General features: G+C 47.9%; 1 protein-coding gene across 3 annotated transcripts in view; it reads left to right on the top strand.

Annotated features, from left to right (window-relative positions):
• Positions 1-11,444, top strand: part of COL8A1 (collagen type VIII alpha 1 chain) — a 123,946-nt gene extending 112,502 nt beyond the window's left edge. For all 3 annotated transcript variants that reach the window (XM_042031125.1, XM_042031126.1, XM_042031124.1), the window contains 2 exons: positions 6,853-7,168; positions 8,942-11,444. In XM_042031125.1, the coding sequence (XP_041887059.1) occupies positions 6,856-7,168; positions 8,942-10,848 (2,220 nt within the window). In that variant the 5' untranslated portion in view covers positions 6,853-6,855 and the 3' untranslated portion in view covers positions 10,849-11,444. The remainder of the gene's footprint in view (positions 1-6,852; positions 7,169-8,941) is intronic.
• The last annotated feature ends 1,692 nt before the right edge of the window (positions 11,445-13,136 follow it).

The raw sequence follows: 13,136 nt of genomic DNA, 5'->3' as shown, positions 1-13,136 counted from the left end.
AAAATCTCCTTCTCATTGTGGCTGCTCCCACTGCCAGGGTGTGTTTTCACACACAGGCACACATAAATACCTGCACACAAGCAACAGATACAGGCCCACATGGAGATATAGTCTGTCCCAAAGTAAGAAACTGGGGAAGCCCAAGGGTGCCATTTTTATACAGAGAGCTTGGTGATCATCCAGAGTGAGCACGCACATGAATGTGTTTGCAGATAAACTGGAGCAGAGGCAAGTGCTTTGTTTTTGGAAATGCATTTTTAAATGGATAAACGGAGACCTCCCCAGGCATTGCAAGAAAAGATCACATAATTACCACTAAAGCCAAAGATAGCTTATGGATGACCGGTGGTTTTTAAGACAAAGCCATTTATTTAGATGTTATCACACTTCTCTAAGGAAGAAACTCTAGGCACCATTTTGAATTTTAAAAAACCTAGAAACAAGCATCTGCCACGTGTTGAATATTCCCCATTAGCAGCAGGTTTATGCATGCATGCATTTTAAAATGTTTATTATGACAATACTTGCTATGACTGCCTTAGATTTAGTAAATACCACATGATAATCAGACACAGTTGTTAGACCTTGAGCAAAATATGATTTAATTTATTTTTAACATACTGAACAATAGCTGTTTCTTGGTAATCTAAACTGAACACAGACACTTGAGACTACTTTGTTTCCTTGGAGGGGACAGTGAAAAGGAGGGAGGAGAAAAAAATAAACCTGATCTCTGTGGGAGAGTTTCACAAGAAACAAAAAGGCAGGATTACATTTACCATAAATCCTACTTTCCTCCCCACTGAATGCACAGGCCCTTATGACGCTGTACCAAGGTAAATTCTTCACCTACTCAAGAAACAGGTATTGCCTTCAGTGAAGCTTTAGGCACCGTTACAAGCAAAATGGTGCAGGACCCCAAACCTGCTGGGGTGTAGATCAACCATCTCATGCCAACAGCATGCCTGGGTCCTCGCACAGGGGCTGTGCTCTCCTTTACTGTCCTCCTGCTCTTCACTGCTGACAAAAAAATTAAATCACTGTAGCTACTGTTAATTTGGGTTACAAAACAGGTTAGCTTTCAGAGGAAATCCATGTCAAGGTATATATTTGGTTGCCTTCACTCCCTGCTTTTATGTGGAATATGACTGAATTTGCAAAAAGAAACCCCCTACATTGTGTTTAATTAGTTTGCTGGCAAATTTGAAAACATCTGTCCAAATGATGTAAAGACTGGTTTGGCACAAAAAGACAGAAGAGTGGTAATGTGTGCATTAAATGGCTCTAAGCTCTTAAGCATGTACAAAATTATTTGGCATGCAGAAGATTTTGGGTTTTTACTGTCCCTGAAAACACAGATTCCCACTAAAGTTCAGTCTCTGTATAGTACAGAGTATCCTCAGTTCTCTTCAGAAAGTACTCACTGACTGACAGGTTAGTCCTCAAAGGAGTTAATGATCCAGAGATGAATTTTAGCAGTGATGAAGTTATGAAATAGTGTCTTTGAAAACGGTGGACAACGATGTGCTGGTAAATTCACTGCTCAAGTCCCTTACACTTCACAGCACCAGTGCTGAGAACAACAATCAACATTGGCTTGATTTTCACATCTTAAAACACCCCACCCTTGAAATCACCACAGCTATTCATTGGATAGGAATAGCTTAGTTCACTACAGGAACTAAGGCCTTGATAGCTGCTTTTCTTTTGTGCTGAGAATTCTTCCAAAAAAGGGAGCTGGGTAACATAATTAGTTTACAAATGCCCCACACTCTGCAATGCAGTGGGGCTGCTCCTTATGCACCTTAACACTCTGATTGCCATTTCCATTGCATTATATTGCTCCCACATGTCTCTGTATGACAGAGACTTTAGTGAGGTTTATAATGTTCCTGTGGGATTGGATCTCCTGTCCCCAAACAGCAGAGCCATCCCTGGATACACCATTGCAGATAGTTGGCAATAGGATCTGTTATCAAGGTCACCCCAGAAGTCACCCTAACCACTTCTGATCTCAAGACAAAAACACCCTGGAAGATTTAGCTTTTTATCATCTGTTTTTTTAGTAGCATTCTTCTGGGAACAAAATCTCCGGAGTCACTAGGATTTTTATTTTTCAGCAGTCCTTTTCCATGTGGAAACCAGAGCACTAGCAAGTCTATCCCCCCAGTGCATTGGGGAACTGGTCCCTGCAGCTTCAGGCAGCCGCTGTGGAAGGGACCACAGGGAAAAGACTTCAGGTCACTGAGATCTACTCATGCCTTATGCTTATTTGGGAAATACAGCAATACAAAACCAAGGGGTGGTAAATTAAGCCTGTGGGGGTTGTCTCTGGCTGAGTGTCTTAGAGGTTCCAAGACAACCCAACGTTGATTGCAGAGTGATGGCTTTCCTGTAAGGACCAATAAATCAAGGTCTAGTTTCCACTCTTTGCAAGATCACCTATGATTTCAAGTCCCAATTGGATGGGCATCACTCTTTCCATACATTCTTTACATAATTAGGCTAAACCAGCCATTATTTCTTCACACCAATTTAAGAATTATGACTGCTGGTACATTTTGTTTTGTCTCCTGTTTCTGCTGACAAACTCAAATAGCCAGAGGAAGGTCCTTTCTAGTTTTCTCAGGAGGACAGCTCTACCAAAGAGATTATTGAGAAATGTTCTCACTCAAGCTTTGCCTGTAAAAATGTGTTTTTCCAGGGACACTCCCTCACCCACAGAGACAACCAGATGCCTTCACACACAAGCAGCTGATGGTTTAGGATAATGTTCCTTCACCCTCAACTGTCTTGTCCCATCCTAGGTAAAGCAAAATGTTTGTTGTGGCTTAATCGCAATGACTGGTGCAAATGACACGTCACATGGTGGGAAGGCTCAGTTGCTCCTCTCCTCCATCTTCCTTCCAGTATCCAAAGTTACGGTAAAACTTTGCTTTCTCCAAGCCCTTGGCTTCCCTAAAGGTGCACACATGCACTTACTTACCTGCCACAAATACACAGACACATTTCTATTGCTTTGTGACAAAAACCCTGGCAAATCCCAATCCAAAGACAAATTATTGCTCCACCAAGTCACCTTTGAAAGCATGTCAGATCGCATTACATAAATGGGTTTGGAGGTGATCCCTAAATTGCTGGGATTTGGGTGAAGGGGGTGGGAAGTCTTACACTTTGGCTGCATCTTTAACACAGATTTTTCTCCTCCTCACTCTATCTTCCTTGAGTTCTGTCACCACTGGGAAAAAATCTCCTTTTGCTGTTCAGAAGCTCTGGAGGACCTGTCCAATATTTAGGATCTATAGGCTTCTTTTAAAAACCAAGAGCAAGATTTTTCAGTAGCTTTTAGGCATTTAAAGATGCTGGTGGTTTCCTAGTGAGGTCTTTGAACTAGAGCTGTGCACCGAGGCAGAAACAAACTGCAAGGCAGAAAAAATACACCTTCAGCTTCTCTCAGCACATAAACAACTTTTTAGAGAAGCTGAGTACGATGAGATAGGCAATGAGCAGAAACACTAAAGATCGCCGGTATCCCTCATGCTTCCGGGCAGGCTTTCCCTGTAGTGATGGTATCTGACAGCAATAATCCAGCAGCAGCACACATGACTCTACCACATCTCTCATCAAGACTAATTTTGTCTGACCCCTCCTTCCTCTGGGAGCAGGGGAAGACGAGCTGTGCAGATGGTACCAAACACAGGCTGCATCTCCAGTACCTGCAGATCCCAAGCCCCAGACAGCTCACAAGGCCACAGGGGACACACTGACCTCCTCCCACAAAGATGTCAGCCAAGTCCCATCTAGCCCAAGGTTGTTCAGTAAATAAACCCCCACCTTCCACCTCAGCTAGTCACAGGCACCAGCCCCAGCCAAAATCAATAGAGAGAAGCAATCCGTCATTTCCAGGCCACACTGGTTAGGTTATGGATGAGTCAAAAAACACTACAGGAAACACAGATGTGGTGAGATCACCTCCTTCTCTGGAGCCTTCCTATCTCTACAAGTCTTGCCTGATCTCCCTCAAACTTTCCATGTGCGCACACAAAACCATCTCGTGTGCCACGTGGTCGTGCCTGTTCCAGTGCAGGTGCATTGCGTGACACTTGGCAGGGCCAGGCCAGCCTGGCACAGCAGCAGGAGGCTGAGTTCACCCTGAGCTGCAGGCAGGCTGGTCTCTCCCCATAGGAAATTCTTTTCAATTATTTCAAATACCTCCCACTTGCACACAAAGCCCATGTTTTGTAATAAAAACAAGGAGAAAATCTCATCCTAAGGAATTTTACCTATTTCCCCCTCTACTTATTCCACTGAAGTTATCTTTTTTAAAAAAACAATCCCTTCCAAACTGGCCACCAGAACAACAAAGTAGCCAAGAAGCTAATTTAATAACCTCATTCTTCAAGATCCACCTTGCCCTTCATACTAGTAGGTTTCAGAAACAGTCCTGTATCATCCAGTATCTCATAATTTTTTTTAAAGGTTTCACTGCATTTCTCCCTTCATATAGATAATGCTTTTCCTTGGAGAGAGATGCAGAGAATACTGCAAATGTTCTAGTGACTGGGATTTTCCCTGCAAACTAAGGCAGGCATTACCCTATTCAGGTCTTACCCTATTGAGCTACAGAGAGGCAAAGGTGTTTCAAGTTACTCATTCTGTATAGAAAGGAGCAGGAAGGCCAAGAAAGACAAGAAGGGGGACATATCCTTGTCTAGCCCCCCCCCCAAAAAAAAAAACCAACCAAAAAAAGAAAAGGTTGCTTAGGGTCCATGTGCCGAGATGAAGCTGAAGTGGGTTAGTTCAGTCACCACACCCCAGCTGAGCCACAGTAACTGATCATGAACAGGCTGTCCTCCCACTCCAAAGTTCACCATTGAGCTTTAAGCAGAAATACCACGTCCCAAGGCCCTAATCCTTTAGCTCACAGCAGCACAGCCAGCTGTGGGCTAAAAGCCACATTAAACTCACTGGAGGAGAAGCATTTGCTGAAATGCTTTGCTCAACAAGCGACTGCTTGGACTTTAGCTACACTTGCAAACTCCTGTACATCTTGGCTCCGGTTCTCTTTGCCACATGGCAGCTGGTTACGTCCATGAATTCCTGGGAGGGAAAGTGACTGTAGAAACTCAGCTGTGCAACATATGCTCCATCTAGTGTTGATTCACTGTATTTCATTTTCTTAAAAGGTTTGATTTGCTGGTAACACGTATTTCCATCTTCTCTGTCGTTCATATGTCTATGTATGATCATTATTGAAAATAATAACCTCCTGCTTGTTGTTTCAACTATGCCATTTTGATCCAGCCGCCACTTACACCTTCAGTAATGAGTATGCACCAATTTCCACTTAGAGATTAAATCTCATAGAGCAAAATTAACAGAAAATGTTTTAAAAGAGCAGCAAGCATTTCCCCAGGTGCTTTGCTAATGCAAAGTGAATGGGAAACTTCAAGCAGGAGCAAAACCTAAAGCCTAGAGGACACACAGGGGAAAGTTTCCCCCCATAAAAGATGCTTCCCAGACATGGGGGCACATTTTTGAGCCCCTCTGCCACAGACTGAAGTGCTTTTTTGTCCTCTACATCGAGCCAGGCTGCTGGGAAGGACAGGAAAATAAACGAGTGGCTCAAAGCCCTTGCTGCCTCCTCAGGCCATCCTCATCACACCAGAGCACAGCAGCTGCTGGGAGCAAGTCCCAACAAGCACTTTGGCAAAGCTCTGGAGCATGCATGACCTGGAAGCACACAGAGAATGCACAAATGACCTGGAAATGCACTCAGGTTGGGCGCAAGGCATCTTTGCATAGTAGAAAAACAGGGACAGTGGCAACAGCCATCAGGCCTGGCAACTGCCATATGTATTTAAAAAGGGTAGGACCTGAATGCCAGATTTGGTTGTGGGGCAAAATACTCCAACACACAGTCTCTTTTTACCACATGCTGTCCCCTAATTTGCACTACTTGAGGGAGTTCCCGGTTCCTAATTTGCTGCTCAGCTGATGGTAATGCCCTTAACTGCAAAAAGAAAATCCAACAGCAGATAGGACAAGAAGTCCCAAGCTAACATTTTGATTAGGAAGTAAAAGAAAAAAAGCCCAACCCTGTTCTGTTGTGTTAGCAGGACTGGTGAGGTGCTGGGATGGGCTGCCTTGAGACAGGCCAGGATCTGCAGTGGGGGAGACCTCTAGAAAACAGTTGAACACTCCCAGAGAAAGGCTTGGGTTGGCTGATCCTACCGGAAGCAGTGGTGGCCCAAACAGGCCCACTTCTTCTGGGCAGAGGCCAAAAGGATCCCAGCCCAGCTAAGATGAGAGCTGGCAAGGAGCTGTGATAGAAACAGACGGTCCTTGGACGCTCGCAGCCATGGCGCACAATCGCAGGCACAAATTGAAGCTGCAGAAACAGAGCTTTCATTGCTGTGGAAAGCAGAAAGTACTGACAGTACAGCTTCCTGGGCAGAAAGCATTTAGGAGAGCCCCACATCCCCTGCCTGCTCTTCCCCTGTGCCAGAGCTTGCAGCAGAGCTCCCCAAAGCTGTGCTGTGGCACTGACACAGGTGAGAAAGCAGCAAACTCAGAGCAGGTCCCTGTGTGGAGAAACCACAGAGGGCACCTCTGGGGAAGCATAAAACTAAATACAATAAGGGCATTTGCTGTAATAGTACTGGCTTGAGTAGAGCCTCCAGTAAACCAGATACAGGCATGCTGCAGGATGTCATCCAGGGCAGCATACAAACCAGGGCCAGAGATTTAGGGCCAGTTTGCTGCAGAAAATGAGAGAAGCTTGCCCTAATGGCAAATGCACAACATGAAAAAAACTGTGTGCAACTGTGTGTTTTGTGGTGCTTTTCACAGGTGATGGCCGCGCTGCTCTTCCCTCTGCAGCTGCTGGCAGTGGCTGTCACTGTTTACCTAGAGCTGGTGAGGTCTGCTCAAGGTGGTGCCTACTATGGAATCAAGCAGCTGCCACCTCAGGTGCCCCAGTACCAACCCCTCGGACAACAAGTACCTCACATTCCGCTGGGCAAAGAAGGCATCCCGATGCAGCACCTGGGCAAGGAGATGCCCCACATGCAGTATGGGAAGGAGTACCCCCATCTGCCTCAGTACAGGAAGGAGGTCCCACAGATGCCCATGCTTGGCAAGGATATGGCTCCCAAGAAAGAGAAAGGTAGGTCAGCATGTCCCTCTCCACTCTTGCATGGTCCCATCTGGTGTGCCAGAGCACTGTTTGCCATGGGGAAATTGAACACTGGAGCAGGCTGCTGCAGGCTGGGCACAGCACCCTCGTCCCCACAGGACTGGCCAGGCTGGTACCTGGCCACAGGTGGACAAAACAGGTTCATGGGAGCTGTGGGGCAGCTCAGGGTCACCAGCACAAGACCACAGTCATCCTCTGGGCTGCTGCACAGCCTCTGAGCAGCCCTACCTGCAACGAGCCTTCAGCACACAGGGCTGGCCCCAGGTTTGCTCAGATGCTTGTTCAATGCTAGGAAAAACCTTGTCATCCCACCTGCTTGCAGAAAACCCTCTGATGGGGCTTCAAATGATGGCCCAGGGTCCTGTCTGGATCTGCTCCCACTCTCATTGCAACAACCAGACATATGAGCTAAGAGCCCCAAGATTTGAATTTATGGGAACATCACCGTTTTGTCTGAATTTGTCCAGACCCTGTGATTTAGAGGTTTGCAGATAAAAACATACAATTGCTCTTCTAACCCTGGAGTCCTCTTTCTGTAGGTTATTTATGGGTGTTACAGAGGCACTGAAAGTACAGAGGATGAATGCACAAGTCTGCACGTACAAGCACTTTCCCCATTCAGTAAAGGAAGTCTGGACAGTATTAAGATATTTAAGAAAACAAGAAAAAAGTCCGAAATACAAAGGGTGACCAGGAACACCCAGTGTCATAAAATCTTTGTGAGGACCACCACTGTCTGTGGGACTGCAGACAAGCTGGTTAACTTTGACTTACTGAGGCTTCAGCTAACCACAGCCTCTACTGACTTCAGAGGGAAATGGAAGATTTCAGGGCCTATTTTTGGAGTGTCTGAACAAGCACCATTGGCTGTAGTAAAATCAACCTATCCCGTGAGCAAGGATTTTCGACGTGCATAAAACACAACATATGCAGAGAGGGAGGGTTTCCACCTCCCAAAGAACAGTTAATTCTCTTGCCCTGAAACCTCATCTCCTGTCCTTCCCCAAATCTCTCACTTCTTTACCCATTTTAGAGCTGGAAAAGAGTTTCCACTTAACCCAAAAAGCCTGCAGCTTGAAAAGCAACCAACCCCAGCAGCAAATTCCCCACCCTGACTTGCAACGATAACTGGTCACATAACACAAAAACATGGGTTTGGACAATACAAACATTTTGCAGTGTTTACAAGAGCCATAACTAGACGCGGCTGTGCCAAAAGAGCAATGCTGATTAAAGCTGTAGGTTTCCAGTAATACTTTAATGGCTTCCAAAGCCTTGAGGAAAATACAGACATACCTATGTATAAACTTCTTACCAATACATTGATCTTGCTCATTTAAGCCCCTCCAGAAAAAGCGCTTTTATGCCAGGACTCCTCCCACAGCACGACAGCACTGAGTTTCCTGCAAAAACTCTTAAAGGTAGATTAATCTACAGCAACATGGGACAAAATGCAGATTTTGCTTTAAGATTGTATAGGTGGAAAACACCAGCAAAGTGCAAATGGTTTTTACGTATGATGCACAGCAATTATTTTGTGGAAACAGAAGCATGCATGGAAGTTTGGAGTATGCAAAACAGTAGTAACATCCTCTCCATTCTCGACACCAATCTGTAACTCGCTAGCTGTCTCTGCCACAAAACCATGAGGCATCATAAAAAGCATGGTTTTTTGAAACATGTGATTGTAATCATCTTTTCTCTCTCTCTCCCCCCTTTCTTTTTCTTTTCTTCCCGACCCAGAAATTCCCATGCGCAGTCTGAGGGGTGAGCAAGGCCCCCCTGGTGAGCCTGGACCAAGAGGGCCACCAGGGCCACCAGGATTACCAGGTCATGGTGTGCCAGGAGCCAAAGGAAAACCAGGCCCACAAGGATACCCAGGAATTGGAAAGCCGGGTTTGCCAGGGATGCCAGGAAAACCAGGGGTCATGGGGCCCCCAGGGCCAAGAGGGGAGATGGGGCCCAAGGGGGAGATTGGGCCCATGGGGATACCTGGACCGCAAGGACCACCAGGGCCTCATGGGCTTCCTGGCATAGGGAAGGCGGGTCCTCCAGGGCTGCAGGGACAGCCAGGGCCAAAGGGTGAGCCTGGGATGAAGGGGCCACCAGGAATCCCTGGGATCCCAGGGCCAAAAGGGGAGAAGGGGGTTGGGATCCCGGGTTTGCCAGGTCTGAAGGGTCCACCTGGGCTGCCTGGTCCCCCTGGTCCCGTGGGGCTGCCGGGGGTCGGCAAACCAGGCATGGTTGGCTTCCCTGGCCCACAGGGACCCCTGGGCAAACCTGGACCCCCAGGAGAGTTAGGGCTCCAGGGGCCTCCAGGGGCCCCCGGGATCCAAGGCCCTCCCGGCCCACCTGGCATTGGCAAACCAGGCCAGGATGGCATACCTGGCCAGCCGGGCTTCCCGGGTGGCAAAGGGGAGCAGGGATTGCCAGGCCTGCCCGGGCCCCCTGGTCTCCCTGGAGTCGGGAAGCCAGGCTTCCCTGGGCCCAAAGGGGAGCGAGGTGTGGGTGGTCTGCCTGGCCCCCTGGGGCCAAAGGGGGAGAAGGGGCATGCGGGGCCACCTGGCATGGGAGGGCCACCAGGGGAGCCAGGCCAGCCAGGACTGCCAGGCATTATGGGCCCTCCAGGGGCTGCTGGTTTCCCAGGACCTAAAGGAGAGGGGGGTGCTGTAGGGCCACCAGGACCAGTTGGCCCCAAGGGAGAACCTGGCCTGCAGGGTTTTCCAGGAAAGCCAGGCTTTCCCGGGGAAGTGGGTGGCCCTGGGCTGCGGGGGCTGCCAGGCCCCACAGGACCCAAAGGAGAAGCCGGACACAAAGGCTTGCCGGGGCTGCCGGGTGTCCCAGGGCTTGTGGGGCCAAAGGGTGAGCCCGGGCTCCCCGGTGCTCAGGGGCTTCAGGGCCCCTCGGGCATCCCAGGCATCGCGGGACCCAGTGGTCCCATCGGCCCCCCCGGGCTGCCAGGGGCGAAGGGCGAGCCAGGCATGCCCGGCCCCCCTGGCTTCCCTGGGGTAGGCAAACCTGGTGCTGCGGGGCTGCAGGGACCCCCGGGAAAACCTGGGGCGCTCGGTCCGCCTGGTCAGCCGGGGCTCCAGGGGCCACCGGGCCCCCCCGGGCCCCCAGGTCCACCAGTCGTCATCCCACCCACTCCACCAGCCGTGGGACAGTACCTGCCTGAGGTGGGGCCAGGGATCGAGGGCTTGAAGCCCCCCTACGGCTACAAGGGCAAGAAAGGCAAGGCTGGTGGCATTGTCTACGAGATGCCCGCGTTCACGGCAGAGCTCCTCACCCCCTTCCCCCGCGTCGGGGTGCCCGTGAAGTTCGACAAGCTCCTGTACAACGGCCGGCAGAACTACAACCCCCAGACGGGGATCTTCACCTGCGAGATCCCCGGCGTCTACTACTTCGCCTACCACGTCCACTGTAAAGGCGCCAACGTGTGGGTGGCCCTGTACAAGAACAACGAGCCGCTCATGTACACCTACGATGAGTACAAGAAGGGCTTCCTGGACCAGGCTTCGGGCAGTGCCGTGGTTCAGCTGATGCATGGAGACAAGGTTTATGTTCAGATGCCATCCGAGCAGGCGGCAGGACTCTATGCCGGGCAGTACGTTCATTCGTCTTTTTCAGGATATTTATTGTATCCCATGTAAAACAAAACAAACAGACACACACACACACACACACACAAAATCAAAACCTTTCTCCTCTGCTTCAGTCTTTTATACCACAGAAGATGCATTTTATGACCATTTTGGACCATCTTGTACAAAATCAAAGAAATAAATACGAAGTTTAACATTATGCACAGCTAGTTATAAAAAAAAAAGGTGTGGCAAACATATCTAAAGATGTGTATCAGGTTCATAAACAGTTGTTTTGCACCCAAGGGGGACATATTAGCTGTACATTATATATTTCTGCAATGCCATGCTTACTTTAATTTCATTCACAGTAATTCAGTACTAAAGCTCAAATCAGTGTATGTCACTCACTCCTGTTGCATTGATCATAGCTGTAAGATGAAAAACAGCGACTTAAACCAGAGTAGGTCAGTCTCTAATTATATTAAAAAATTTGAGTGGCTTATTTGACTAGGTGGGGGGTTTCTAGGGTTTCTGACAGCAGGTCTGCCTGACAAGCAAAGGTTCTCTTAGCTGGAGATCTGTACTTCCCTTCCCCCGTACAAAAAATAATCCTGCAGGTGTGCTTTTTTTTCCTGAACAATTTATTTATGATGGAAGAGGAATCCTGATGGCGTACCTATTCCCCCTAAACCTTCTCCAGCAGTCATTGGACCTAAAATGTCACCACTGACTCCAGCAGGCACTGGCTTCACCTCCTAATGCCACAGCACTTGAGAAGTCTCCATCTCTATTCACACAGCTCAAGTAGATGAGGTAAATTCCCCACTTGCTTTGTGCCATGCCATTGAGACGTTCTGGCCAACACATGGCAATATTCAGGGTGGCATAAATTTGCTTGGATTTCTGTGCTTGTACCAAGAACCCATTTGGCTTGTCAGAAGAGACACCTATTCTGCCACTCAGCAAAAGGTGAATCAGTTTGCTCTTCAATGACTAGGCACAGCAGAAGTAGCTCTGTTTGCTTAACTGATTTGTTGCTTGAGATCAACCAGAAACTTTACCAGCAACACTGATCATGCAAATTTATCCGAGGAACTTGGTTCTATCTAAAAGCTGACTTCCAATCCTTATTTATATGTTACCAGTTGTCAAGGAGAACCTGCAGGCCTCAATACTTTTCCGTACTTGAGGACAGCGACTTCAGTGCCTGAAGTCTCTGTCTGCTCATCAATGGTGCTAATCTCACCTCAACAAGTGTTCTGTTTCCAAGGGGCAGTGGACCTTGCTGTGGTTCCCTGTACGGTGCTGCACATCACACACTGCTGCGCTAGTTCAAAGAGTTAAGTGCTCATCACTTCTTCGATGTCTTTAGCTACCGCTACTGCTTTTGATTCAAAAATGAACTAGATTTTTCATGCAGAACTAAGATTGGATTTAACTGGCATTACCATTATTTAAATGCAGAGTTTAATGCAGTCTAACATTGACTAAGGACTCCAGTGATATAATGTGGTGCTTTATCTCAGAAATTTTATGGAACGGTGGCAGGAATGGACAGACAGTTTACCAGACACTGGTGACTTCAGTATGTTCCCAGAATATATGAGATATGTCAAAAGCAAATAATTTTGTATTTAAAATTTTTGTACTGATTTGAAAAAAATATCTTATTAAATATCTTTAAAAATAAAACCAGAAAACCAATTCTGTTTTCATTCAGGACTATCAGAAGGAACATTGAACAGGCTGAATTCATGTATCAGCCCACAAGGGCTCTCTGAAACCACTGACAGCCTCATGTAGGGGAGCAAAAATTAGTAAGAGACACCCCCTTTTCTCTAGTTCCCATCTCCTAGCAATACATGCTCTAAGCCACTGAGGGAACACGTCCCGTTTGGTGGGAGGGCACAGCAGGGTCTGGGGGAACACAAAGAGGGAGGGGCTCCCTCAGGCAGTCGGCGGGACAGGTACTGCTCAGCATGAGCCCACGTGGGAGCGCAGCTGAAGAAAGGCAGAGGGGCAGCCAAGCAATCAGCCACAGAGGCTGCTTCTAAGGGCTTGTGTCGCCTGAAAAGGCGGAACTGCCCACGATGAGAGATGCTCACCACACCGCTGGCTCTCCTGATGTGGCTTCCCCACCTCACCTCAAAGACCAGCATTTCCTCCAGCTGGTGAACTCCTCAACTTGCCACACTGAAAGGAATGCACTGAATACCTACTGTGCCAGGGAACTGTTATCTAAATCTCCCTTGGACTCCCTGAAGCCCTCAGCATCTCATTTTTACTGCACAAAGAGAAAGAGAAAACAAATAATGAGCGAAGTACTGCAATCAGCACCTCTCAGTTTCCATCTA

Source organism: Corvus kubaryi, unplaced genomic scaffold, assembly GCF_017639235.1.
Source record: "Corvus kubaryi isolate FWS band 111438036 unplaced genomic scaffold, C.kubaryi_AGA036_p1.0 37341, whole genome shotgun sequence".
Taxonomy (NCBI): Eukaryota; Metazoa; Chordata; class Aves; order Passeriformes; family Corvidae; genus Corvus; species Corvus kubaryi.
This window is presented reverse-complemented; position numbering and strand designations above follow the sequence as displayed.